This window comes from Meriones unguiculatus, chromosome 1, assembly GCF_030254825.1.
Source record: "Meriones unguiculatus strain TT.TT164.6M chromosome 1, Bangor_MerUng_6.1, whole genome shotgun sequence".
Classification (NCBI taxonomy): Eukaryota; Metazoa; Chordata; class Mammalia; order Rodentia; family Muridae; genus Meriones; species Meriones unguiculatus.
Genome location: NC_083349.1, coordinates 109,626,196 through 109,653,020, shown reverse-complemented (window position 1 = coordinate 109,653,020; position 26,825 = coordinate 109,626,196). Strand labels below are relative to the sequence as shown.

General features: G+C 55.2%; 2 protein-coding genes across 4 annotated transcripts in view; one reads left to right on the top strand and one right to left on the bottom strand.

Annotated features, from left to right (window-relative positions):
* Nucleotides 1–3,852: 3,852 nt before the first annotated feature.
* Garem2 (GRB2 associated regulator of MAPK1 subtype 2) lies at nucleotides 3,853–17,384 on the top strand. Of its 3 annotated transcripts, XM_060365112.1 has the most exons (7): nucleotides 6,549–6,674; nucleotides 6,907–7,047; nucleotides 10,564–10,631; nucleotides 12,058–12,188; nucleotides 12,751–13,812; nucleotides 14,446–14,615; nucleotides 15,162–17,384. In XM_060365112.1, the coding sequence occupies exons 3-7, from the start codon at nucleotides 10,589–10,591 to the stop codon at nucleotides 16,180–16,182; spliced, it is 2,427 nt and encodes an 808-aa protein (XP_060221095.1). In that variant the 5' UTR covers nucleotides 6,549–6,674; nucleotides 6,907–7,047; nucleotides 10,564–10,588; the 3' UTR covers nucleotides 16,183–17,384. The 3 variants fall into 3 exon arrangements, with proteins under 3 accessions (XP_021491069.1, XP_060221094.1, XP_060221095.1); XM_021635394.2 differs by lacking the exons at nucleotides 6,549–6,674; nucleotides 10,564–10,631 and adding an exon at nucleotides 3,853–4,083; XM_060365111.1 differs by lacking the exons at nucleotides 6,549–6,674; nucleotides 10,564–10,631 and adding an exon at nucleotides 3,853–4,083 and having other exon boundaries at nucleotides 12,040–12,188.
* A 1,191-nt stretch (nucleotides 17,385–18,575) lies between these two features.
* Nucleotides 18,576–26,825, bottom strand: part of Hadha (hydroxyacyl-CoA dehydrogenase trifunctional multienzyme complex subunit alpha) — a 32,055-nt gene continuing 23,805 nt past the window's right edge. Inside the window, exons 13-20 of the mRNA XM_021635389.2 lie at nucleotides 25,881–26,052; nucleotides 22,941–23,027; nucleotides 21,935–22,075; nucleotides 21,539–21,607; nucleotides 20,487–20,682; nucleotides 19,805–19,919; nucleotides 19,170–19,315; nucleotides 18,576–19,084 (exon numbers count right to left, since the gene is read on the bottom strand). Coding sequence (XP_021491064.1) covers nucleotides 18,939–19,084; nucleotides 19,170–19,315; nucleotides 19,805–19,919; nucleotides 20,487–20,682; nucleotides 21,539–21,607; nucleotides 21,935–22,075; nucleotides 22,941–23,027; nucleotides 25,881–26,052 — 1,072 coding nt within the window. The 3' untranslated portion in view covers nucleotides 18,576–18,938. The remainder of the gene's footprint in view (nucleotides 19,085–19,169; nucleotides 19,316–19,804; nucleotides 19,920–20,486; nucleotides 20,683–21,538; nucleotides 21,608–21,934; nucleotides 22,076–22,940; nucleotides 23,028–25,880; nucleotides 26,053–26,825) is intronic.

The window sequence follows — 26,825 nt, the reverse complement described above, 5'->3', positions numbered from 1 at the left end:
CTAGGACACAAGCCTACTGCTATTCTAACTGCCAGCGGCCCCTCCCCCTGTAAACTTTTGCTCACTGCAGTCCTTAACACCCTCCTGTCACTATTCTGCCCAACTAAAGTTACCCGATAAAGCCCCACACTCCCCCCTTTGGTGCTGTTCTCTCTTCTTGGAGACTGCGAGTTCCTGCTTTAAGTAAAAGCTTTATCTGTGTGCAGCACTGGGCTCTGGTGGGCTCATTCTCTCGTTAACCCTTGAGCTACCTCTGAAAACTTGGAAGGAGAGAACCAGCCCCTAAAAGTCGTCCTCTGATCCTCACGTGTGTGCTGTGGCATGCAAGCACACACACACGGATAGAATCTGGGCGTGATAATACATGCTTGTAATTCTGGCCGTTGAGAATCTGAGGCTGCACTTTTTTTGAGTGTGAGCTATGCAGGGAGGTAATGCCTTTAAACAGAGAGTGACTTCAGGACTCAGTTAAAGTATCCCTTAAAGGCCCAGTTCCAGCACTCAGGGAGGCAGAGGCAGGTGGATTCGCTGAGTTTGAGGCCAGCCTGGTCTACATCCAGGATAGCCAAGGCTGCAGGGAGCAGAGAAACCCTGTCTTGACAAACCAAAACCAACCAAACAAAAACAAACAAGTAAAAAACGTTTAGTCAACTATGGTCTTACTACATATTTCTGGCTGTCCTTGAACTTGATGTGTAGACCAGGCTGGCCTCAGACACACAGATCTGACTGCCTCTGTCTCCTGAGTGCTGGGATCAAGGGCGTGCATTGTGCGGCCACACCAGTTTACAGTTCCTTTCTTACTCCCCCCCCCCCCCGACAGTTTTCTGTGTAGCCTTGGCTGTCCTGCACTTTGTACACCAGGCTGGTCTTGAACTCACAGCGATCTGCCTGCCTCTGCCTCCCTGAGTGCTGGGATTGCAGGCGTGAGCTACCTTTCCTTTTTTGAAGCCTGACTTTAGGGCTGAAGATTGTGCTTAGATAGTAGGATGGTTGCTTAGAAACTGCGAAGACCTGGGTTTAATGCCCAGCACCACAAAAAAAAATGGGCATGATGTTGCATACTTAGAATCCTTTCTAAGGAGATGGAGGTAGAAGGATCAGGATTCTGAGACAATTCTTGCTACATCCTGGGCTATGTGAGACCCTTTCTCAATAATTCAAGGCAATCCTCAGCTACCTGACAAGCTCCTGGTCAGCCTGGGCTACATAGTGTCACGCTGAGTGGTATATTACTGATCTAGCATAGGCAAGGCCTTGCAGTTAAACCACACACACACATACACACACACCACTCCTATGTCCTTGGCTCTGCTCACTGAAAAGGCCTAGGAATGGCAAGGAATGGCAAGCCCCAAGTGATGAGCCTCTTAGAACCCAGGGTGTGGATTCAAAATGACTCTTCCTACTTCAAAGGACTAAGTGTCACCATAGCAATGGCTGATGCCAGACTCCAGGCGGGAAAATATAAGGTGTAGTTAGAATTTCTGAGAACTCTGCGCTCTGAGGAATGCATTTACGAGAATGCCACCACAGATATGATACCTGATTGCCAAACATCCAGCGTTTGCCGCTCAGGAGACCGTACGGCCCTCCACACCTGCTGTCCGGGGTCTGGGTTGTGCTTGTTGGCCTGGCCTTTATAAACTGTCATATGGTGTTGTGTGACAAAACTTTTGTGGGGAGACAAACACACACACACACACACACACACACACACACACACACACACTACTCACTTCAGGGAGCCCATGACAGACCAAACTACAGATGCCCCAAAATTCTAGTGTGGTGAAAACTGAGTTTTACTGAGGTCACTTACAGGAGCAGAAATGATTTGAAGACAGCTGCATCACCAAAGCCCACCGCAGCACAGGTGACAGCTCACAAGGCTGGGAACATGGCTGCACACTGCACAGCCAGAAGGCAGCTCAGCAGGTGGGAGCAGGTCCTCCCTGGGTGACTCAGGCTAAACCTCTCCGAGGCGGCTCAGCTGGTCTCTGCTTCTTCTGGGGCAGTTGATCTGCTTGGAGAGTCAGTCTTCTTTGCAGCTGGGCTTTGGGGAGGAGCCTAGCGAATCTGGTCAGTTTCAGGAACTTCCTGAAGCTATTTTAGTTGTTCACATTCTTGTTTAAGCAGCTTCCCTGCAGGACAGAATGTTTCGATCTGGAGGAAACTGTTACACAACATACAGTCACACTATTCAAGAGAGACCTTTTTTAAATATTTATATATTTACTATCTATACAATAGTCTGTCTGCACGCCAGCAGAGGGCGCCAGATCTCATTATAGATGGTTGGGAGCCACCGTGTGGTTGCTGGAAATTGAACTCAGACCTCTGAAAGATCAACCAGTGCTCTTAACCACTGAGCCATCTCTCCAGACCAAGAGAGACCTTTTTAATTTACTTTTTAATTCACTGATCACTTTCATTGCTCCATCCTTCATCTGCTCCCCCCCCAAATTTTTTTAGTAAAGAATTTAACAAATTTTAGTTTTAAAAATTACATTAATTGGCTCTGGAAGCATTCCCAGCACACATTTGGTGTTTCTATTTGGTGTTTCCTGGGAAGTGGGGTTGGGAGGGTGCTTTCAACTGCCTTAACAGGCATTCCGAAGGATTAAGGGATAAGGTGGTGACTGGGTCCAGGCGGTTAAGGGCACCAGGCAGCTGGGCACAGGAAGTTGTGGAGAGGCTTTGCTTCCTTACAGTGTGATCCCATGAGCCCTAGATCCCAGCTGCTTGGGGAACTGAGGCAGAAGGACTGGAAGTTCAAGGCCAGCCTGAGCCTTGTCCGAAGACCAGAAGTGAAAGAAGGGCTGGGGATACACCCCAGTGGTGGAACACTTGCTTGGCGCGTGGCAGGTCCTACTTATAGAAAAGGAAAGGGGGGCGGGAGTGTTTCTGCGCCTGACACTGCGGCTCAGGGCTGTATTGCCCTTCACACTCTTGGAGGTTAAGGCAGGAGGCAATGAGGCCAATCTAGACTACACCCACACACACAGACCCTGGTCCCAAACAAACAAAAAACAGAAAAGGGACTATCAGCTGCCATTTCCTTTGGGTTTCAGACCAAAGGTCAGGCGCCTCAGACAAAAGGGTTTGTGTCCACCTACAGAGGTCTCTTGAGGGCACAAAGGCCAAGACTAAATAGAGTCCATGGAGTGTCTTAAGGACCAAGGAAGGTCCTTCTGGCAGGGCCCTCCGCCACGACCGGCCTGCACCTGCAGGGGGCGCCGCAGACTCACCAAGGCGAAGCGAGCCTCAGGCCGGGTGCGAGGCTCACGCCGGGCGCAGCATCTGGGAAAGGCTCCTCTAAAGGAACTCGTGAGCAGCAGCCAGGAGGGGATGAAAGTTGATGGCGAGAGCAGAAAAAAGGGGTGGGGAGAATTTAAAAAACGAGTCCTGCCACTGACCCCATCGCTCGGGTTCTTGAATCTGTTTCCCCATCTACCGAGGGGACGGTGGGGGTCGGAGGGGCGCGGTGCGGGCGTTCGCAAAGCGCTCTTGCCAAGGTTTCGGGACAGCCTAGGCTCAAACCCCAAGTGCCACCCGCCCTCTCTGCTCCTCCCCGGCCTGAGCGTCTCCGCCTCCAGGCAGCCGTCAGCTCGGCGCAGCCGAGGTGGGTACCCGGCGGTCCTGGAGGCGGACTCCGCGAGGCCTTGGCACGAGGGGACGCCTGGGGCACAGGGCCGGAGCCCCATCCGCCCCCGTCCTCCTCCCCGCCCCCGCCCCCGCCCCGAGGTCGCCGGCCGTCACCTGGGCGCTCCGTGGGGCCCGGGGCGGGCGGGAGGGGCGCGGGGCGGGGACGGGGGCGGGGGCCGGCGCCCCGTGGGAGGAGGCCGGCCACGTGACTCCCGCGGCCCGGCGGGGCTGGCCTGGCGGGGAGCGTCGCCGCGGAGCCCCAGCCGCGCGGGCACTGGCCGTCGGGGTCCCGGGACGGCGGGCCCCCGCCGAGCGCCCATGCCATGGAGAAGCTGGCGGCCGGGCTGGCGGGGCTGCGCTGGAGCATGGGCGCTTTCCCGCTCGACCTCATCGTCAGCCGCTGCCGCCTGCCCACGCTCGCCTGCCTCGGGCCAGGTAGCGGGGGTCCGGGGAGGGGGCGCGGGGCGGGGGCCGCGGACGGCTGGAGCTGGCGGGGCTGCGGGGCGCGCTCGGTCGCCGCCCTCCCCGCCCCCGGGGATGGGGAGCTTTGCTGGGGTGCCCGGAGCGCGGGGACCGCTCTCGGCCCCCCCACCCCCACAACCCCAGACCCACGCAGGGTTAGGAACTGGCGGCCAGGCCGGGACAAAGTTTCCAGTCCCCTCCGGAGCCCCGAGCGCTGCTGAGTCTGTGGGCCGCTCCGCCGGCGCACCCCACTTTTCCCGGCGTCGGCGGGCGCTTGCCCCGGCCGCACCTCCTTGATCCCTTTGTCTGCAGCTTCTCCCCTTCATCCCCCTGCAGCTCTCGGACCTCAGTGGGTCTTTTCCCTCTCACCACCAGCTAGTCCCTGTTTTGGGGGACTTCTCCTGAACTGTCTTTTCTCTCTCTCTCTCTTTTTTGGCACCCTGAGGTCCTCTGGCAGTGGACAGGCTACTCTCCGGAGAGGCCTGGGTGAGCGAGCCCTGCCACCCGCCGCCACCACCCCCACCAGGCCCCAGGCCCTCTTCCACCTCTGGTCCCTTTTCCCCACCAGGCCCTCGGGGCTCCAGTGATGGGACCGTACATGGGAAGCCCGAGGGCTGCACAGGGCGAGCGGACTGTGGTGCTGGGGAAGGGAGAGCGGTTTGGCTGGGGGAGGGGCGCGAGCCGGGGCTGGCAGCCAGGCCGGGGGTTTTGTGTGTGAGAAGAATAGGGGTTTGGCCCGCGTTGGCACACTCGCTTCCCTGAATGCTAATGGCACTCCTGGGCTCTCTTCTGGGACTGGCAGCTCCTCTCTGACCCGCAACAGCAGGAACGGGGCGCAGTGAGCCCCAGGCGGGCCGAGGCAGGCCCTGTGGGACGTGGGTGTTCATCCGGGCCCGTTAGGCAGGAATCCCCCGCGGTCCCGCTCTTGTGGCACCTCACCCGCCCCTCGGCGTGTGATCCCGAGACTGTGTGTGCAGCTGGACTGTGTCTGCTTGTGAATAGGAAATTCTGCCCTAGGTTCTTCCTGCTCACTTCCCACGCAGCTCTTTGACACCCTTTCTTTGAGTTCTTTTCTGTGCTCTTCTGTGTGGCTGGGCCTCCTCTGCGGTCCCTGACACCTGGGCGTCCCATTATCATCCTTAGTTTCCTGTCTTCCACTGGGCTGCTGCTGGCTTTTGGGGGAGGGCCAAACAAAGATTACGGACTTGTGAGCTGAATGAATGAGCATTCAGCGGTGTGGGATGGCCTGGCTGTCCGTGACAGTGTGGCTGCGCCTGGGTCACCGGTAGCGTATGGACGTGCGCTTGAAACTGCGTCCCTGGAGGTCCCCTCGCGATATGCCATTCAGGAGGGGTCCCTCAATGGGATCTCGAGACTGCGTCGTGCTGTCTGGGTGACAGGCGTTTGTCCTGGCGACCCCCCCCCCCCCGTTGGTGTGTCTACCTGTGTGGCTTTGGGCTGTGTGGGTGGGGCTCGTTAGCTTAGCTCTAGAGAGAGCTTGTCCTCTCCTCCAGGAGCTTGGAGGAGGAAGGTTCAGGCAAACCTCTCCCGTGCACACTCATACTCATGCCCAGAATGGGAGATCCTCCCAGAAGGCCCTGGATAACCCCACCCGTTCATACACACCACACGACTGAAGTGCTTTCTGAACACCCCCCCGCCCCCCCCCGTCCCCCGCGCTGTTAAGAAAACCATTTCCAATTTGTTTGGCTGGTAGAAAAATTGGAAGGTGTGTGTGTGTTGTATGTGGTGGTGTGTGTATGAGTGTGTGGGGTGTATATAGTGGTGTGTAGTGGGGGGGTATGTGTGAGGGGGCTGGGAAGGAGACGTCCCCACCCCCACTGCGCCCACCAGCTGCATCCAGGATACGCCCCAGCAGTCTCCTGGAAGCTGGGCTGCCCCTCCTGCTCCCCTGGAAACCGTTGCTGGGGATGGAGCCTCTTGGGCTCAGACCCCTCCCGGCTCTGCACCTCTGCCCCACTGCTGCTCTCCTCAGCCCAGGCTCCCTCCCCCTCCCCCGGTCCACTTTGCTAAATCCAGTGCATGTCCTACCCCAACTTTAAGAAATGGCTTCTCTGAGGTGGGGTTCGGGTGTGTGTGGGGGGTCCCCTCCCCCATCCTTTGAGGTCCCATGAATGTGAGACTATGGCAGTGGGTGGAGAGGAAAGGCGTCTCCCAGAGTTCCAGGAGTAGGCTCTGTAAGCCCTGCCACTCTGAGCTGACAGTGACTGTGGGAACTCTCAGAGCCGGGGACCCACAGGGACAGATCCCTTCTAGTTCCTTCCTTGCCTGGCCTGGACACTGACTTGGCAGGATCCCCCTGTGCGAATGTGCCTGGTCCTGAGGCCCAACTCTTGTCAAGAGCAAAGTCTCTCTTACTCCACGCCAGCCTGATCCCTCCTCCATGGTCCTCTGTGCCCTCAGCTCAGGGCCTCCAACTTGCTTCCTCCAGGTCTCCCGAGGCCTGAGCGTGCCTGGAGGGCAGAGGCTGGCTGGCCCTCATCCGCTGGGAGTCCCCCGCCCCAGCCTGAGCCCCAGGACAGCACTCCAGCGGAATGATGAATGTGAGGCTGCGGTGCTCCGGTTGCTGTGTCCCCACAGGGAGTCAGAGCTCTGCTGCTCAGGCCTGACTCACAACCCATCAGGCCACAGCTGACAGCCCGCTGGCCCTTCTGGTGCTGCTGGCCAGTACAGGGATCACAGGGCACGAGGCAGGGACTTGCTGAGGAAGGGGTTGGGTCACCCAGTCTCTTCTTTCTTCTGACTCTCTCTCCCCTTTCTTTCCTCCCCTCACAGGAGAGTATGCGGAGGGTGTCAGTGAGCGCGATATCCTGCTGATCCACTCTTGCCGCCAGTGGACGACAGTGACAGCCCACACCCTGGAGGAGGGCCACTATGTCATTGGGCCCAAGATTGACATCCCTCTGCAGTACCCAGGTGTGCCCAGCTGGAGCCAGGGGCTCAGGATCTCTGAGTGTGGGGAAGCAGGAGGGCTGTAGGGGCAATGTTTATGGAAAGCCGCTGACGATCACTTTCCCTTGGAGCTTTAGGGATGAGCTAGGCCAGGCAAGACTAGTCCGGAGATAGCTAGAGGTCGTGATTAATGTTAGGGCTTAGGACTCTCAGTATTGTGTGTGGAGACCTGTTTCTGAAGAAGTAGCAACTCAGGTTTACAGAGTTTTGATTCTTATTTTATATTTTGGAGACAGGTTCTTGCCATGTAGCTCATGCTGGCTTTGAACTCATGTTTAGCCTCCTGCCTCAGGCTCCTAAGTACTCTGATTATAAGCATGAGCCATTATGCTAGGTCATATTTTATTTAAAAATTTAAAGTCATGATTAAAAATGTCCCCCCCCCCCCCTTAAGACAGGTCGTGGTAGTTCATGCCTTTAATCACAGCACTTGGGAGGCAGAGGCAGGCAGACCTCTGTGAGTTCGAGGCCAGCCTGGTCTATAGAGTGAGTTCCAGGACAGCCAAGGCTACAAAGAGAAACCCTATCTCAAAAAACCCAAACCAAGCAGGGTGGTGCACGCCTGTGATCCCAGCACTCAGGGAAGCACAGTCAGGTAAATCTCTGTGTGTTCAAGGCCAGCCTGGGCTACAAAGCAAGTCCAGGACAACTAAGGCTTCACAGAGAAACCCTGTCTCAAAAAACAAAACCAACCAACCAAACAAACAAAAAGATAGGGTCTCACTGTATAGATCAGGCTGGACTTGAACTCAGAGATCTGTCTGCCTCTGCCTCTCAAGTGCTAGCACTACAGGTGGGCCCCCATAACAGCTGGCAAAATATACACATGCCGTTAAGCAACTAGAAGTCAGACTTCATCCCTAACTGGAGAGTTTCAAAGCTGCACCCTGAGCTGCCTTTGACTCTACTCCCAAAGAGAAGGCCTGCTAGGATCTGCTCAGTACCAGACAGTCCAGGCCAAGGAGTGCTCAGGCCAACTGTGGCTGCCTGTCAGCTTGGACACTTTCTCCCCAGTTCAATGCTGAACTCACTGTCTTCACTGATGGGCATTATAAAAAATGCTGACATATTAGAGTTCTAAAGACTTGGCTGATTATGTGTTATTATTTGCTCTTATGTGTTCTGTATTATTTATGTTTTATTTGTTGGCAGTACTGGCCTCGTTCATGCTAGGTGAATGCTCTAAACCCCGGCCCCTCCCTCTCTTTTTATTTTTTTAATTGGATTTTTATACAGTCATTGTGTGTGTGAGTGTGTGTGACCTAAACACAGCTCTTCTGCTCGGCTGCGAGCACCTTTGACAAGGAGCCTTCTCAGCCATCCTCATTATTTTGAAGCATGGTCTTGCCTAGGTTTACTCTGTTGTCCAGGCAGATCTTTAACTTGGGCTCCTTCTACCTCAGCCTCCTGAGTGGCTGGGGTTACAGGCCTGCACCATGCCACCCAGAGGCCCCCAACTCTTTGTGTTTAATGTAAGGTTTTGTTTGAAGAAAGGATCCACTACCAAAAGAAAGTATAGGGCTTTGATTTTGCAGGTAGGGAGACCAAGGGCCCCAGGAGGGCAGAGACCTGTTGTGGGCCACAGGGCCACTCAGTGAACCTGGGCATCCTAAGCACTGGGCTCTGTACTGCATTATGCCAGCACTACAGGGCTCTTGTCCCCAAAGGACGAGCCCGGTGCCATCCCCAGAAACGTCTCCATGCAAGCCCAGGGCAATGATAGCTAGTACATTCCAGATCCTGGGCCTGTCCTCATTTTGTCCGCACAGTTGCCTCCTTTTAAGAGCTAGAGAGCAAGGCTCCAGCCCTGCTTTTCATTGCTGTGCAGTTCTGTCCCTGCTCCCAGCCCGGAGCCAGGAATGCTCACACTCCTTCCCTGGCCTTACCACTGCTCTGTCTTAGCCTGGGCCCCCTTGAGTCTGTGCATCAAGGCTTAAAACCTTGTTCCAGGTTTGAGCTCCTTCGAACACACTTGCAGGGCTGGCTTGTCTTCCCACACTCCAGGGAGCAGCGGGCCCCAATGTCTCGCTGACTTGGGTTTCTATCCTGGCCGCAGGCTTTTGGTGTCTGCTCAAGCTAGAAATCCCCCCGTACCTGAGAATCTAGCATTGGCGCAGTTAGAGATCTCAACCTTCTTCAGCTAAAAAGAAAGAAATAAAAATTTAAAAATAGCGGTTTGGGAAAGCCTTCACACTGGCACCCTTTTAGTTTGTATCTTTACAACTAAAGTCACAGAGTCCCCAGAAAACTATGAATGGAGGCAGGAGAGCCCTCAAGCCTTTACCCCCTCCATTCACCCCTTCCTCAGTGAGCCTGAGAGGTGGGGACAGGACGGCGGGGTAACAGCTGGCCGGCAGGGCCTGCGGCCCCAGCTCCCTCTTCCGCTGGGGGCCTCGCTCCCTTCGCGGGAGTGGAGGTGGGGGCTGGGCCTCCGAGGAGGCTCGGAGCGCAGGCTCCACGCTGAGCCCTCCCAATGAATTAATAATGGCACTGGCCGGGCCGGCTGCGGCCAGCGGGGGAGGGGCGGGGCTGGGGGTGCTGCCGCTGCTCCTCCCGGTCTCCAGGCTGCGGGAGTCAGGGTGACTTGGTGTCTTGAGACATCTGGGCCAGGGCTGCCTTAGGGTCCGGACACCCTCCCCAGCCCCCGGCTCTTTCCAGAGCCGTGGCCTGGGTCCTCGGAGCCCTTGTCAGGTGCGCCTCGCGGTATGCATCCATATTACATATGAAACGCCAAAGTCCAGATAGTGAGGGATTTCACGTGCCGGTTGGTGGCAGAGCTGAAACCCAGCCACGTCCTACTAGGAGGTCTGCTCGCTCCCACCTAACAGCCCCGGGGACGCGCCGGGCCCTGCGCGGAGGAGGCGGGAGCCACCGAGTCCCCACTGAGTGCTCGCTACGGGTCGGGTTTTGAGAGGCAGCTGCAGGGTTCTTCTGGCTGGAAAGGACGATCACTCCAGTGCCGGGGTGCGACAGTGCCAGTCCCCAGATCCTGTAGTAGACCCTGCCACTAACGCCGACGTTGGGGGAAGCAGGAGAGGAAGCTGCAGGGCGGAGAAGGCTTCTAGAGGCCAAAGCTCCACTCCCGGGAGGTCTCCCTTCCTTCCTCCCCGGCTGAAATGACCCGGCTGGGCGGCCGAGAGGGGCGGGGCTGGATACCATGGTTACATCGATCTTTCCTGCCACATCCTCCCAGGATCCAACCCTGATGGGGCTCCAAATCTCGCCACGGGGGGCAGCAGGCTTTTCTCCACGTCTGGCTGCTCGTGGCTGAGGGCTGGGGGTTCGTGTGTGAGCATGGAGGAGGAGACTGAAGGGGGTTGGAGGGTGTCTTGCTCCTTGCCTCTGGCCCCCTCTTCATTTTATCCCTGATGCCTTGGGCTGTGGTCCTTCTCTCTAGTGTCTGGGAGGTTGGGGCTGGACCAGGACCCTCATCCCAGTTTGCTGTAGGGCACCTCCCCTATCCTCCCTTCTCTTCCTTAGTTCCCGGTCTCTCCGTGGTGCCCGGATGTTGGTGGTTCAGTCCCTGCCCTTGGCCAGGGTCTCTTCAGGTCAGGCACCAGGGGTCTCGTAGTCTTTCTCTGCCCCTGGATGGACTTTGGGAGGGCCCTTCACTGTGTTTATACTAGTGTGGGCTTCTGGGCGTGAGGTCATGGGTCCCCAAAGGGTTAAGACCCTCTTTTCCACTTAGGCGCTTCAGTCTGTTGCTCTGTTGTCCCCACACATACAAGTGGCGCTACGCTATGGAGCCCCACCTGAGGCCCCTTTGGTGGTCTTTGAGGATCTGCCTCCATCATGCTCCATCACCCTCCTCTTGGTTCCCAGTGTGGAACAGGCAGCCACCCCTCAGTCCTTTCCTTCCTCACTAACCTCGAGTCACTGGGCTCTGAGGAGCCATCCTTCCAAGTATCCCAAGGGTCTGCTCCTCCAGAGGGCTTCGTTCATTCTCTTTCCTGTTTGTGTGTGTGTGTGTGAATGTGTGTCTGTGTGTACAGACATGCATGTATATGTGATACTCGTGCAAACGTATATGTCAGAATGTGTGTGTATGCACACTTGTGCAGAGGCCAAGATTGGCGTCAGGTGTCTTCCTTGGTTGCTCTTCGCTTTATACACAGAGGCGGCAGGGTCTCTTCCTGAACCGGGGGTCCCTCCCTTCTGCTGGTCAGGCTCCTCGGCTTGCTCTGAGGATTGCCTATCCCACTTCCCTTGAGCTGGGGTTACAGACATTCTCCCATGCCCACCTAGCTTTCCATGTGGGTGCTGGGGACCCAAACTCCGATCCTCATGTTTGCACAACAGACACTTTACCTGCTGGGTCAAGTCCCCAGTAGGCACCCCCCCCCCCCGATTTCTTACAGAAAAAAACATCCATTCTGTAAAGCCCCTTTCATTTGAGAGGTGCATTTTGGCAATCCTCCCCCCCCCCCACTCGCCACCACACACACACACACACACACACACACACACACTGTGCTGGGCAGGTCTCTCTCTCTCTCTCTCTCTCACACACACACACACTGAGCTGGGCAGGTCTCTCTTGTGCCTCAGGACTTGTCACATGCTGTCATCGCTGGGTCCTCACTGTCTCTACTCTGCCTGAATTTCTTGATAGCAGACTGTTTACAGACCTGTCCGTTCTGAGTGTGGTAGTGACTGACGCAACGCTGGGGGCGCCATGAATGTGAGAGAACTGTGGTGAGGGATGCGGCAGAACTGGGGAAACTGTCCTCTCTCCATCGTCTTCTCTCACAGTCCTCACCTCTTCGGGGTCTCCTGTGTGAAGGCAGGGTGGCTCTCAGCCTACGTTTAAGCTCAGGCAGGTAGGCACAGAAGTGGGTGTGGCTTCTGCCCGCCTGGATCCCAGAGGGACTGGATGGTTTAGGATAGCAGATAGGCAGGGGGCTGGGTGTTCCGAGGACTCGGACTGGGCCCCCAGCACGCAGCTTCCCCCAGCAGCCTGTGTGCCCTGTGCAGGCAAATTCAAGCTCCTGGAGCAGGCTCGGGATGTGCGGGAGCCCGTGAGATACTTCAGCAGCGTGGAGGAGGTGGCCAGTGTCTTTCCTGACCGAATCTTTGTGATGGAAGCCATCACCTTCAGTGTCAAGGTCAGTCCTCCTGGCACAGGGTAGGACCTTCCCAAGCACCCCTTCCCCTAGGTTAGAGTGCTGCTCATTGCGTCCAGGAGGGAGAGTGGCTTCCGAACGTTCTTTGATACAGTCAGGCCACGCCAGAAAAGCCAGCTGTGGACCAAAGGACTTCCTAGGAAAGGTGGTGAAGAAGGGAGGGTGTGTGGAGAGGTCGCGCGACCGGGTGAGAATATGCAGGGTGGCCTTCTCATCCACCAGTTACTTTCTCTTCACAGTAGTCGTGGGTGGGTGAGGCATTGTTGCCACGCAGATAAATGGTCAAGACTGCTTAATGAAATCCGCCACGATTGAGCACTGTCAAAGTACATCTCCAAGCTCATAGTATCGTATGAGGTAACTGAGGACCTAAGGACAACCTTAAAGTCCCTTAGATTCTCTCCAGCCCCAGTCCAGTGCTCTTGCCCTGACGTCAGCGGCAGCCGGGAAGGCAAAGACAGGAGGCCCAACGGAGCTTGGAGCTGGTGTGTGACTTTCCTTGGGACCCTGGCTCCGTTCTCACCTTGTCTCTGGGACTCCCCAGGTGGTGTCGGGCGAGTTCAGCGAGGACAGCGAGGTGTACAACTTCACGCTGCACGCGGGCGACGAGCTCACGCTCATGGGCCAGGCCGAGATTCTGTGCGCCAAGACCACCAAGGAGCGCTCGCGCTTCACCACGCTCCTGCGCAAGCTGGGCCGCGCGGGGGCCCTGGCGGGAATGGGCGGCCCCGGGAGCGTGGGGACCGCGGCGGGCGGCAGCGGGGCCGCCAGGCCGGTCAAAGGCAAGATGCCCTGCCTCATCTGCATGAACCACCGCACCAACGAGAGCCTGAGCCTGCCCTTCCAGTGCCAGGGCCGCTTCAGCACGCGCAGCCCGCTGGAGCTGCAGATGCAGGAGGGCGAGCACACGGTGCGCGCCATCATCGAGCGCGTGCGGCTGCCGGTGAACGTGCTCGTGCCCAGCCGGCCGCCACGCAACCCCTACGACCTGCACCCGGTGCGGGAGGGCCACTGCTACAAGCTGGTCAGCATCATCTCCAAGACGGTGGTGCTAGGGCTGGCACTGCGCCGCGAGGGCCCGGCGCCGCTGCACTTCCTGCTGCTCACCGACACGCCGCGCTTCGCCCTGCCGCAGGGCCTGCTGGCCGGGGACCCGCGCGTCGAGCGCCTGGTGCGCGACAGCGCCTCCTACTGCCGCGAGCGCTTCGACCCTGACGAGTACTCCACCGCCGTGCGCGAGGCGCCCGCCGAGTTGGCCGACGACTGCGCCAGCCCGCGCCGCGCGCGCCTCTGCCTGCCCGCGCCGCGCGCCCTCGCGCCCGGCCGCGCGCCCGGCCCGGCGGCTCGCCTGGGGCCGGCCCTGCCCGCGCTGGGCGACGGCGACCAGGAGTACGTGAGCCCGGACTGGGCGGGCGCGTCCGAGCCCGCGGCCCCGTGCGCCGAGATCCCCTATGAGGAGCTGTGGCTGCACCAGGCCCCCGACGGCCACCCCGACGCCCGCGCGCGGCCGCTCCCGGGCCCGGACCTCATCTCCTTCGGGACCGTGGGCCCCCCACGTCATGAGCCGGAGGCGCCGCCGCCTCCTGTGCCCCCCAAGTCCGAGGCGGTGAGTGGACTCTGCTTGGTCCTTGCGAGAACTCGGGACAGCTTTTAGAGGGCCGCAGAGGCCTCGTGCCCCGGGGGTGTGGCAGGATGGCCAGAGCCAAGGGGGAAGGAGAGACGGGAAAAAGCCCAGAACACACACAGGCTCTAGAGAGTGAGGGTGAACTGCAAACAGGGTAACCCAGCAGCTCCACAGAGCCCTCCATGACGGGGAAAGTGCGGAGGTGCGGTAAATGTAGGAAATGGCGAGCGATTTCCAGCAACCCCTGGGCTCCTTGGGAGTTAGGACCATATTAGAGGCTCTGGGATGGGCTGCACTGGGACCAGTTCCCCGCGTGTTTTGTCCACAGGACATTTCCTTATCAATCGCACTCGTTCCTAACACACTCTTCGGGGAATTTTGTAAGGAAGGGATCCCGGTTAGCAGCACATTCACTTGCAGTGAATTTAGGACGGAATACGGGGTGGTGGGGGCAAGCGTGAGGGCAAAGTCGGTTGGGAATGGACGAGGGGTATCTAGACAGGGCAGATACGCCATTCTGGGTGGGTCAAGGTGTCAGGCCCAGGCCCACCCGCGCGGGAAGTGAGGTGGGGAGGCCCAGCTGCCGGTGAGGCAGTCACGGCCTCCTGTCCGCAGGTGAAGGAAGAGTGCCGCCTGCTTCACGCCCCTCCCGTGCCTCCGCGGGGTGGTGGCAGCTGCAGCAGGCTCGGGGGCAGCCCCCCAGTGCCGCCCCGCTTCCCCAAGCTGCAGTCTGTCCCCTCGCCCAGCTCCAGTCTCTCCTACTATTCCTCTGGCCTGCAGGACGGGTGAGTCGCTACTTCGGCCCCTGGCTTTGCTCAGATGCGTGGGGTTAGGGAGCGGGTGGTCACCCCTTGCACTGCGGTTCTGCTGTAGGAGAGCAACGTTTTCCTTTTCTTTTCCTTTCCTCTCTCCTCCACCTCCTCCTTCCTTCCTTTTCCTCCTCCTCATCTTCCTCCTCCTCCCCCCTCTCTTCTGATTTACTGATGTTATTGTATGGGTGTTTTGCCTGCACGTTTCCATAAAGGTCAGAAGAGGGCACCAGAGCCCCTGGACCTGGAGTTACGGATGGTTGTGAGTCACCAAGTGGATGTTGGGAACTGAACCTAAGGCCTCAGCAAAAGCAATTAAGTGCTCTTAACCACTGAGACCTGTCTTTAGCCACGAGATCTCTCTTTTCCAGTTGTGCTTTCTCAGTTTAATTTCTCCTGCGTGTTCTGGCGTGACTTGGGGACTTAGGGATGGCTTCCTGCTGAGGGCTGTGGGGTCCTGTGACTCGCTTTCCTCGCTCCCTGCTTTTTGCGGACATCCTGAGTGTCTGTCTCTGCTTACAGGGCAGGATCCCGAAGTGGCAGCGGCTCCCCATCACCGGATGCTTACTCCCTCTATTGCTACCCGTGCACCTGGGGAGACTGCAAAGCCATGGAATCCTCTCCCCGCCCACCCCCGGGACCCTTGCCTTCTACCACCACCCAGCCCAGTCAGGCCTCCAGAGCCCTAGCAGAGCCCCTGAGCGGTCGAACCACCTCCCTCCTGGGGACCGACACCCCAGTGGTTAAGAATTACCATAGCTGCCCGCCTCTGTTCAAGCCCCCCCAGCCCCAGAAGCGCTTTGCTCCCTTTGGTGCCCTTAACCCCTTCTCTGGGCCTGCCCACCCTTCAGGTGCTCCAGCGACCTCGTCCTCCGGGTCCACGTCCACCTCGGGTGCCCTGGCTACCTCCAGCCCCACTCACTCCCCAAGCTCAGGCCCACAGGGCCAGGGTTACTCAGCTGCTCTGTCTACTTCCTTGTCATCCTCTGAGTGGCAGGAGCCAGCGCTGGAGCCCCTGGACCCATTTGAGCTGGGGCAGGCCAGTCCTCCTGAGCCGGAGCTGCTGCGCTGTCAGGAGCCCAGAGCTGCGGGGGCGCCTGGGTCTGGACCCTGCCTTTCACCGTTTGGTCCTCCCAAGGCCTTTGAGCCCGAAGGTTTGGTGCTGAGGCAGGTTCCTGCCTCATTGTCACCAGCTGCCTTGCAGGGGCCTGAGGCAGGAGGAACCCTGCTCTTTCTCACCCAAGGGTGCCTGGAAGGGCCTCCTGGCAGTCCCCGGGAGGGAGCCACGGGTGCTGGTGTCCGGGATGCCGCCTCCTGGCAGCCACCAGCAGACTTGTCTGCACTCTCCCTGGAAGAGGTGTCTCGTAGTCTGCGCTTCATTGGGCTCTCGGAGGACGTGGTGAGCTTCTTTGCCCGAGAACGCATTGACGGAAGCATCTTTGTGCAGCTCAGTGAAGACATCTTGGCCGATGACTTTCATCTCACCAAGCTTCAGGTCAAGAAGATCATGCAGTTCATCAAAGGCTGGAGACCCAAGATCTGAACTGTCCTGCCAGCTGCTGCCCAGCCTGAACTTGGGTGTGGAGGCCCTTGGGGTTAACGTGGGTCTGCCAGAAACACAGCACTCCCAAACGCGGGTCCTTCCTGCAGAGAAAATCTGGGCCAAGATAGAGGCTGCTCTGTTGCACTGAGTGTTCCAGGGAGACACTGGGAACTGTGGCCCCTTGGGGCCCGCCCTGCCCTGTCTTTGCCCTTGTGAAGAATACTTGCCCTGGTGAGGCTTTTGCTGCCATTCCCACAGCAGGGTAAAGGTGGTGCGTGCGTGTTTGCGCGTGTGTGCGAGTGTGTGTGTGTGTGTGTGTGTGTGTGTGTGTGGCTTTGTGCTGATTGGGTGCCTTTCTCTAGCCCTGCAGCCTTTCATAGACACTGCACACTTCTCAGCCCTGTATGTTCAGGTTAGACGCAAGGGAGGATAGCTCATAATTTAAGCACAGTTTCCCCAAAGTGGCCTCTTCTTTCACACTCTGTGGGCTTTGCAGCTGCTCCAGAGTGAGGGGTCTGACTTCTGTGAGGTACCCCTTACCCTGGTGAGCAATGTCCAGCACTGAGTCCCTGTTGTGACGTCATCACAAACAGACATCCTGCCGTGTTTTTCCACAGGGCGGCCTGAGGACCTGGTCCCTGGGGGATAGTAGCTAGCTGTAAGTCAGCTGGTTTTTAAAACAAGTAGTGGTCAGCTGCCCCCACCCACCAGTCTCCTGCTGTCAGCCTTGGCTCTGCTGGACCCTTGGTGTCCTCGTGTGCGACACTGGTACAGGACAGTGTAGTTGGTAAAGGGAGGCAGGTGGCTCAGGAAGGCTCCTTGCTCCTGAGCTCAGCCCTGTGCTTATCAACGTGGTTTGGAGCAGATCTTTGTGGCCTTCAGCCTCAAGTATGATCTGTTTGACAGCCTGGCTAATGTAAAGCCCCACCCCCAATCTTCCCCAGCACAGCTAACAGGAACCACACTCCTTGTGTCTTCTGGTGTTGGGGTCCCAGAGGTAGCAGTTTTCCTGTCTGCCTTCCCTGGCCTCCCTAGATATTTATTTTTCATGTTTCCCTTATGAATAGTTAAGCCCTGCACAGACCTGTGCCAGTCAGACGGGAACATGGAAACTGATGCCGTGCTGCTTTCTTCTCGGTTGTTTAATGAGTCCTCAAGGACCAGGGGAATAAAGGCTAGACCACAGTAGTGGAAGTGTAGGACCTGGGTGTTGGCTGATTCTTTCTGGTGGAGGGCCATGATGACCAAGGGCATGCCTCTGGGCAGGGGAGGCCTTTGGGATAGTATGTATAGGCTACTCTTACACCCCAGCATACACATGGCAGCAGTCCTCACTGTGGTCTGCAAAACCTACCCTCCTACAGGAATCTTTTTTTTCTTCGGGAGGGTTTCTTAACCTCATAGAGATCCCCCTGCTTCTGCCCTGGGATTGTGCAGAAGGGTTATGCCACCACTGGGCTGCTCAAGTAATTTATCAGAGCCCACTCTCCTGCTTGGAGGAAAGACCCAGAGGGCAAAGCTCAATGCCATCTAGGGCTGGGTATAACTGCAGTTTGGCCAGCTCCTGAGAACACCCTCAGCTGCACAGTAGAGGCCTGGGCGTGGCCTGTATGCATGCGATTGGTCCTTTGCCTCCTGGCCATCTGACAATGCAGCTGAGATGACCAGCTTTAGGGTCGCTCTTCCCAGCAATGAGCTGCAACTGTTCAGTGGAACCAGAGGTAAGCTTGTAGTCTGCCAGCCCCAATGGGAACACTTACAAGCGGGACAGAGGCAGGAGTCAGTAGCCTGTGGGGTTAGGAGGCAAAGCGATGGGACCTGAACTAGGATTCCATGCCCACTCAGTGACTCAGTGGGACCCAGATAGGAGTCCAGCACTGTCTATACAACTAGGGCCTGTTTGTCCCAGAATCAGTGTGAGAACTTCGCCACCAAGGGGAAGGGATGGTACAAAGTGAAGCCGTAGAAGTGAGGTGGGACTGATCTGCAGGCATACGGTTCCAAAGCACCAGGCAAGTGTTATATCCTTTGCATAACTCCCACAAACATCTTGAGATGCCAGGCATGAGGCATGCCAAGGAAAAAAATGCATACAATGGCACAGTGAGGAAGTGAGTTTGGGGAAAGAAGTGTCTTTCGCATCCTGGTACACCATGCCCCTTCTGTTCCACTGCTCTTGCTGACCAGGGCTGTGCCATTGGCAGCTCAGCCAAGGCACTTAGGCAGTCAAGCTTAAGGGCACGGGCACAGAAAGTCTGTTTTCTGGCAGTACAATCCCCCTCTTAAGCAGCTGCCTCGACATCTCCCAACACAGTTATGCTCCACAGCACGACTTTATTGCTAAGGCGGGTGCTTACACAGCAGGGCAGACAGAAGAAAACAGACCAAGCAGACAGAGGCCGACAGTCTGGATTTTATTGTTAGCCTGTGTTTGGCTGGGTGCAAAAATGCCCTCACCACTGCCAGGGACCCCCGGCCTCCCGGGAGGCACAGGCAGCAGATGCTCTGGTTTGTTCTTAGCTGCAGGGCTTGCAAAAGGAGCTCAGGGGGCCACCCTCCAGCATTAAGGACGAACACTTAATTCACAGTCAGATGTCACAGGAGGAAGAGCAGGTCAGGGCTGAAGGCACTATGATGGAGGAGCAAACCCAAGGCTACACTGGTCTTTCTCCTGTTTCCTGATAATCTAGACAGCACGGCTGAGAAGCTCTGCCGGGTCTGGGTTAGTGCATGGATGGAGCGGATGGGAGGGTCTGTCACTGGTAGAACTTCTTGCTGGGGCTGTTAGCATGGTCAAGGAGCAGCTGGCACGGGGTAAACTGTATTCCATAGGCAGACTCATACTTCCGGAGCCGGTCCACAACCTTCTGAGCACCGTAGAGATCCACAAAGCGGAAGGGCCCTGAGCAGAAGAGACAGCACTTTAGTGACAGAGACGGTGACATCACAAGGATGAAGGGAGGCAACTTCCCAGCCTGCGCACCGACCTCCGAGACAAGGGGGAAAGCCAAGCCCAAAGACTGCTCCGATGTCTCCCTCTGCAGGTGTGGCCAGGATCCCTTCCTGTAGGCACAGGACTGCCTCATTCACGAACCTTGTTATCACACGGTACTGGATGTCTTCGTCAGAGGAGCTGAGGAAGAAGAGGGTGGGAAGGAAAATAGCTGGAGAGAATGGGAGGAGCTGGAGTGCAGCCCCTGGGAGGTGGGTGAATTCTAGGGAGGCCAGGGAGATGGTGCAGCCTTTCTCTTGATAAAAGGGTGGTTCTTCAACTGATGTGAGACCCGGCCCGCAATACAGGGCCTGGCACAGGAGAGATGAGCACCACTGCCTTAAGGATCAGCAGCAGTGCCATTTTCCCAAGAGGAGCAAGGGGCAAGGAGGGTGCAGGGGCCTTCACTCTCCATTTCCCGCCTTCACAGGCAAGGCTGGAGCAGCCAGGCTTTCCCCAGGCTTGGCCCACTCTCCCCTAAGTACCTGCAACTGGGGTTATGTGCAGGGATTTGACCTGCACAGTGTTTTTCCAGCTTTGGGTCATAAGGAGACTAGAAAAGGGGCCGAGGAGCTTTGAGCTACGAGAGAAACATCATTTTCGTGCAAATAGTCACTCAAATCAACTTACACCTCAGGCTTGGCAGGCAGCTTCAGGCTTGCCAGGATACTGTCCATTTCGGAGTTCAAGCTCTTATTCTTTGACCCCTCCTGATAGATGTAAAAGCCCTTCCCAGACTTGCGACCTGAGAAGAAAGAGACTGCATTAGTGGTTGCCCTTCACCCTAGCTGAGGACTGTCTGCCTCTGCTGGATGCTGTGAACTTCTAGCACTCTGCCGCACTAAGCGCCTGCATCCAGCCGATGAACCATTTAACGCTTGTCAGATGACTGGCAGAGGAGAGAGAAAGCTCTAGTGTGTGGAAATCTGAAGCTGAATAAGATGGCCACCCTGCCCCCATCCCTGAACTTTAATGTACAAACAGAAGGTCCAGGCCCTAAATGTGATTTTACTGCAGCCTTGATCGTATGGATTAAGTGGAAGGGCTGAGCTTCTGCCCACAGGACCAAGCCTGGAAACAGCACTTGTTCCTGAAGTGTCAGACCTTGGCTGGAGGAATATGTGGATCTATCTGGCATCTGCCAAAGTCCCAGAAGCCTTGATTCTGCCTTTCCCCTAATCCACACACCAGCCTAAGAGATTCCCTATGTCCAGGGGTCTGTGGTTAGGAGACATTCTCCTCTGTCTGCTCTCAGGTACCTGCTCAGAGCTCTGTACCTAGCACTCAACTCACGTGTCCTGTGGGTACTCACCCAAGAAGCCCTTGGAGACCATCTGATTCAGCAGCTCTACGCTGCCACCTCCAAACCGCTCCCCGAAGGCTTTGCCTAGATCTTCTGACACGTGCTGTGCTACATCCACACCTACTTCATCTGCCAGGGTGGCAGCACCCACAGGAAAGCCGAAGCCTGTGGTCAAGGCATCCAGTTTCTTAGGGTCCACCCCTTCCTGAACAGGAAGTAAAACATGCATCTCAGAGCACAACCATCTCAGAGTCCCCCAACAGAAGGGCTGCCTGTAATAACCCAGACACAGCCTTGTGCAAACCCCACTTCTTTTCCTGTGCATCCCTGGACAGGTCCGGAACCAGTACTTCACCCAGCGGAGCACAAGCAGAAGCCAAGAAGCTGTCCCACGGGACTCTAAGAAAGCTTAGCGACCACAGGTCACTCAGCCCTTCCTGCTTGTGATCCTGAATCTCAGGACTAAGTAGACGTCATGGCCACCAGGACTGAGAGTTCAGTCCGGCATCCTGGGTGGAGGCGAGTCCCCAGTGAAGAGGATCCTCTAGCCATGGAGGGGGGTGTGGCAGAAGCAGATACAGTGGCAGTCAGGCATGCAGGCTCTGGTCTGGGAGGTCCTCGGCCAGGGATGCAGAAGCAGTGCACCTGAGCATCCGGGGAGGGGAGCTAACAGAGCCGAGGTGACACTCTGCCGACTGGGCAGTCTCAGGCCAGGACTTCCTGTTTCAGTGTGGGAGGGAGGCAAGAAAAGGCCTCTAGGGAAAAGCAGTAGTATATTCTGGGGCAGCCTGTCCCTCGTCTAGACATCTTTTGTTTTTTTAAGATTTATTTATTATGTACACAGTGTTCTGCCTGCACACCAGAAGAGGGCACCACATCTTGTTACAGATGGTTGCGAGCCACCATGTGGTTGCAGGGAATTGAACTTTGGACCTTTGGAAAAGCAATCAGTGTTCTTAACCTTTGAGCCATCTCTCCAGCCCTTGTCGGGACATATTTAGCTTGGAGAACAGAGAGAAAGATCTGACAAGGCCTCAGTCATTCCATGAAACAATACCCACCTGGAGGATTCGAATGACTTCAGACATCATGGGAGCAAGACACCGGGTGGTGTAGAAGCCAGGTCCATCCTGCCAAGGGAGAGGAAGGGAGCTCAAGGCCTTGCTTTGCTTGAGCAGCCCATGTCCACACCACGTCCCTTTCCCAGACATCATTTCTCAATTTCAGTTGATTACACTCTCAGCAGAATGCTCAATGTCACGCTGGAACCACATGTGACGACCTGACAGAGCCCAGACACTCCTCGACTTACCCTACCTCAGCAGGACAGCCAATACTACTGTCCATTTTGGAGACAACCTAGTGGACAGCGTTCTTAAAGCTGGTATTTCCTCTGAGAGTAGTTACAGACAGCTTTGTAGAACTTTCCCCGGTTGGCCACTGCTTCAGTGCCTCACCTTAACCACAATGATGACTTTGCCCTGCCTGAGACCCACAGCTACGGCAGAGGCTGTGGTGTCCATGGAGGTTTTGTCGGTCGTGATGATTTCGAGAAGCTGCATCTTGTCCACGGGAGAGAAGTAGTGCATGCCGATCACCTGGTGAGAGCCATGACCAACAGATTACCCGTGCTGAGGGGAGAGCCCCATCCCTCCCTTGCTCACTAGGGAAACAGTGGAGAGAAAGGTCTGTGGCCAGGAGCTCTGCTGATACAGGCGGAGGTTTGGGTCTGTGGTCTCATCACCAGCTGCCACCTTTCCCGTATCCTTCTCCTGCTATCCCTGGGGGCCCACATCACATCACATCCACTTGGCCCTGCTGTGTGCTACTGGGAAAGTAGGATATTCAGCAGCCACACACTGAGGAGGAAGAAACCAGCGTGTGTCATGTGGACTCACAGACTTAGCATTAGCAACTTTAGCTGTTTAGAGAGTTTTAAAAATTTTTTAATTTCCAGTTTCTCTCTGGCTGCTCAGTATCTTCCGTTTCTCTTTGTATGACTGCATTCTGCTTTAATCTGCTTAAGCAATGGTAACTTTCTAGGCAGCATTCCAAATTCAGTGACAGCACTTCTAAACCCAGTCCTTTCATGTGCTGGGTGGAAGGTCCAGGGAGAGGCGATAGGTCTGATCCCCTGTTCCTCGGTCTGCAGCTGGAGACTAACCCGCCTCGGCAGTTAGCACGCTGCACTACGGCTGAACTACACACTGTGTCTCGGTTCAGGGCCTATCCTGTGACACCTAATTCTAAGTTAAGAAAGTTTAGGAGTCTAAACTTGAAAAATAGCCGTGTGAGGGATGCACACCAGCTACCACAGTGTTTCTAGCCATTACCCACCTATTCCTACACCTGTAGAGCATGCCATTCAGAGTCTGTGCCCATCTCTGGGGAACCACCCCATCCATTTCATAATCTATACTGCTCTTCTCAGCGAATGAGTCTGAAGCAGTCTGTGCAGTTTACCTTCTCGGGTCTTTTGCTGACAGAAGCGATTCGATTGATTGGGAGAGCAGACGTGTTGCTGGCAAAGATGCAGTGTTCTGGAATCACCTGCAAGGGGAAAAAGGCACTGACAAATCTGTCAGGTAGGCCTAGAGATGCCAGTTCACAGCACAGCCAGGTGGTATCAGGCCCAGCTGACTGTCTGATCCCTACTTGCTCACACCACAGACATAATTCACAGACATTATGAGCCACCTAAAAGCTTTTGTGTTGTCCTTGTTTTCTCTGTAACTGAGCTGTCCTCCAGTGATGGCCTGGTCTGCCCTAAAGGCTACATCTGCCCTAAAGGCACTTGAGTAAACAGGCACCTTAGCTAGATGTCAGAGGGCTGACCTGAACTAAGCATCACTCAGGGTGAGGCACGGGTGTCGACTCCTCTCGTTATCTGGGTGTGCTCACAGGTCTGGAAGATGACAACATCCCTAGCCCCAGTCACTTTTAATGAGCCAGAAAATGTACACTTTCTTCATTTTAATAGTGTCACCAAGGAGCAGTGTCCACTGTAATCATGCCTGCGGCACACAAATACTATTGATTGTTGGCTTTATCAGCTGTCTCTGCACTGTCCCTAACAGAATGCTCAGCATTCTGTCTATGCTCTCAACTTACTCAAGTTTTCTGACACTTGGGTGAAAAATACGGAAGGTAGCTGGGTGCACTGGTGCATGACTGTAATCCCAGCACTCAGGGAGGCAGAGGCAGGCAGACCTCTGTGAGTTCGATGCCAGCCTGGTCTAGAGCAAGTTCCAGGATAGTCAGCGATACACAGAGAAACCCTGTCTAGAAAAACCATCCAAACAAACAAACAACCAACCAAACAAAAAGTACAGAAGATATCTCTGTTAAATTTGTACAAATTTGGCACAGCAGAATGCAAATACTAGATAAGAATTAAGGTTGAAGATACATTTAATACACTGAAAAGTTGAGTAGAAAGTGTTAAATACAACAGAGATAACGGTGAATCATTAAGATTAAATTAAAAAGAAAGAGCAAAGACCTGTACAGGCATTTGATGGACAAAACCTAGCTTGTGGTAAAAATCCTATGATTTTAAGCAACTACAGTGGAATGTGAGCTGACAGTGTGGTGTGACTGAGAGTGAACACTGCCTCAGCCATTAGCATGGTATCAAGGCTGGGAGGAAAGTCCTCGTGGGGCTATGGATGTGGGTAGAGTGCTTGCCTCGCTCTGGGCGGGGTCCCCAGTACCACATGAACTGGGCACAGTGCTGCTCTCTGTAACCTAGCACTTGGGAAGTAGAGGCAGCAGGGTCTGAAATTCAGGGTCATCCTTGACTACACAGTGAGTTCAAGGTCATCCTCAGTTAGGTAATATATTTACTCTCGGAAGAGCAAATCCTCATCTCCAGTACTCTACCTGCTCCTTGGCTATGCGTGCCTTTCTTCCCATGCAGAGGGAGTTAATTTCCCATGCTCTAAATCAGGGCTGGCCATGACGTGGTGTTTAGCAACAGAAATGCGGCTGCTGGTCTTGGGCCTGCTGCACCTTGCTCCTGGAGGACCTTGCGGAGAAGGTGCAGCCCCGGGAGAAGGGAGGCTCTGAGGCTCTGAAGCCAATGGTGCTTAGGGCACTGTCTCAGCACTCTGCCACACTGCTGAACTGTGAAAAGTGGCATTGTGCAGGAAGAGCTGTTTCTCGACAATGCACATTAAGATGGAAGAGTGACGGAGACAGGGGACAGGGAAACATCCACAAACTGTCTCGGGAAGAATGTCAGAAATGGGTTTAGTCCCGTAGTGGGTAAGAGATGACTACTTTAAACTGAACCATCAGTAGACTCAGCTTGGAATTTTCTTAAAAACCAGCAAAAGGCAGGTGAGAGGACAGGCATGATGTTGTGCTGAAGGCTCTCTGCCTCAAGCTTTGGACTTTCTTCTTTTTTAAAGATTTATTTATGTACTAGTGACCTGTCTGCATGTACACCTGCATGCCAGAAGAGGGCACCGATCCCATTATGAATACTGTGAGACACCACGTAGGTCACTTTGGTAATACTGCCTGCTTCACCACAGCTCACAGCCACAGCCACCAGTGTTGCCAACTCAGTACATTTTCTTCCCACTCTAGGTTAGCTGTAGTCTTTCTCATACTTGGATGACAGCCATAATGCTTTTCTAGACTTTTCTTTCCACCGCCCACATGAAGGACATGTTTTGTGCATGTCATCCTATGTTAGGAATAGACTTTTACGGGTACGGTGGCACACTCCTTTAACCCCAGAACTCAGGGAGGCAGAGGCGGGTGGACCTTTGTGAGTTTGAGGCCAGCCTGGTCTACAGAGCAAATCCAGGACAGCCATGGCTACACAGAGAAACCCTGTCTCAAAAAGCCTAGAAAAAAGAATGTGCTTTTAGGGCACTCAAGGGCAGGACCAAGGGAGCGCAACCACAGATAAGCAGCCAGGAGAAAACTTCCTTAGTTCCCTCCGCTACCTAGACCTGAAGATACCCAGTTATGGCTCACAGACAACAACAACAAAATCCCAAGACACCTGACTGTACTCCATGACTCTATTTGATTTCTGGTAACCTCTCCACTTCCACTTGAAGACGGCTAAAGAGCCCTGTGCTTAGTAGCATAAGGTACTTAATTTCTTACCTTAGGACTTAGACTTGAGCTTTCTGATATACATACATAGCATTTATGGACTCACATAAAAACTCACATTTAAGGCCAGTAAGATTGCTCAGTGGGTGAAGGCACTGGCTGCCAGGCGGCAGCCTGAATTTGATCCCTGGGGCCATACAGTGGAAGGAGAGAAACGATCCCTGCAGGTTATCCTCTGCCCTCCACACGTGCTCCCTGGCATGTGTCTCCCCCCCCAGTAAGACCCCCCCATGCAGTGTCCTCCAGGATCATAGTACAGCCCTTACTTACGCCTTCCACTTCCTTTAACACTTTGTGCTTAACATTGAGGTCCTCAAAAACAGCTTCAATCACCATGTCAGCCTTCTCGAAACCATTGTAATCAAGCTGCCCAATCAAGTTGCTGAAGATGAAATCCCTCTCGAATGACGTTAGAGCTTTCTTCTTCACTTTGTCATTCAGTCTAGGAAGAAGACAAACTTAGAGTGGAAGAGCAGGGGACAAGAGGCCAGACAACTGCCGTGTGGCTTCAGCCACTTCGTGAGGTTATGTCATCAACCCCCATTTTGAGGGGGCTGAGTTCAGAGGCACTTGGGGTTACATGGCTAGTGAGGGAGGTTCTTTGCATTTGAAGACAAGCTGGACATAGGCTTTCTACCACAAGATGCCTCTACACTAATGAGCAAAAACTATATTCCTCATAAAACAGTTCAAATTGCCAGCAAGAGTAGAGCCAACAAATAACTCAAGGATGAGAATGGCAAAGACATGTCACTATGTACCAGGCAGCAGATGTGACCTCTTACCTATGTACCTTTTAAGTTGTCCTCTAATCACAATCTAGAGGACAGAGGCTGACACCGTTCCTCTCTCCCCATGGGTGCGGTGGCTGGAACCCAGGGCCTTGCATGCACTCTTACACTGAGTTACATCTCCAGCCCAGGATTACTTTTCAGATTGTCAATCCACATCCCTCAGCACACAGGCAGCACATTGAACTTTTTCTTTTCCCAGAGAGAACCACAAAGGATTCTTGACACTCGGTCAACTGAACCTTTTTTATTGCCAAGGAGTAAGAGACTGCTTGAGGTTCATTTTGAAATATTTTGAAAAAATATTTTTCAGAATAAACAACAAAAATTTTCCTCTGAATGAGCTGAAAACCCATTCACTAACTCCCTTAAGTAAAAGAAAAACTAATCTCGAGCAGTATCCAGGGGCTAGAGAAATGGCTGA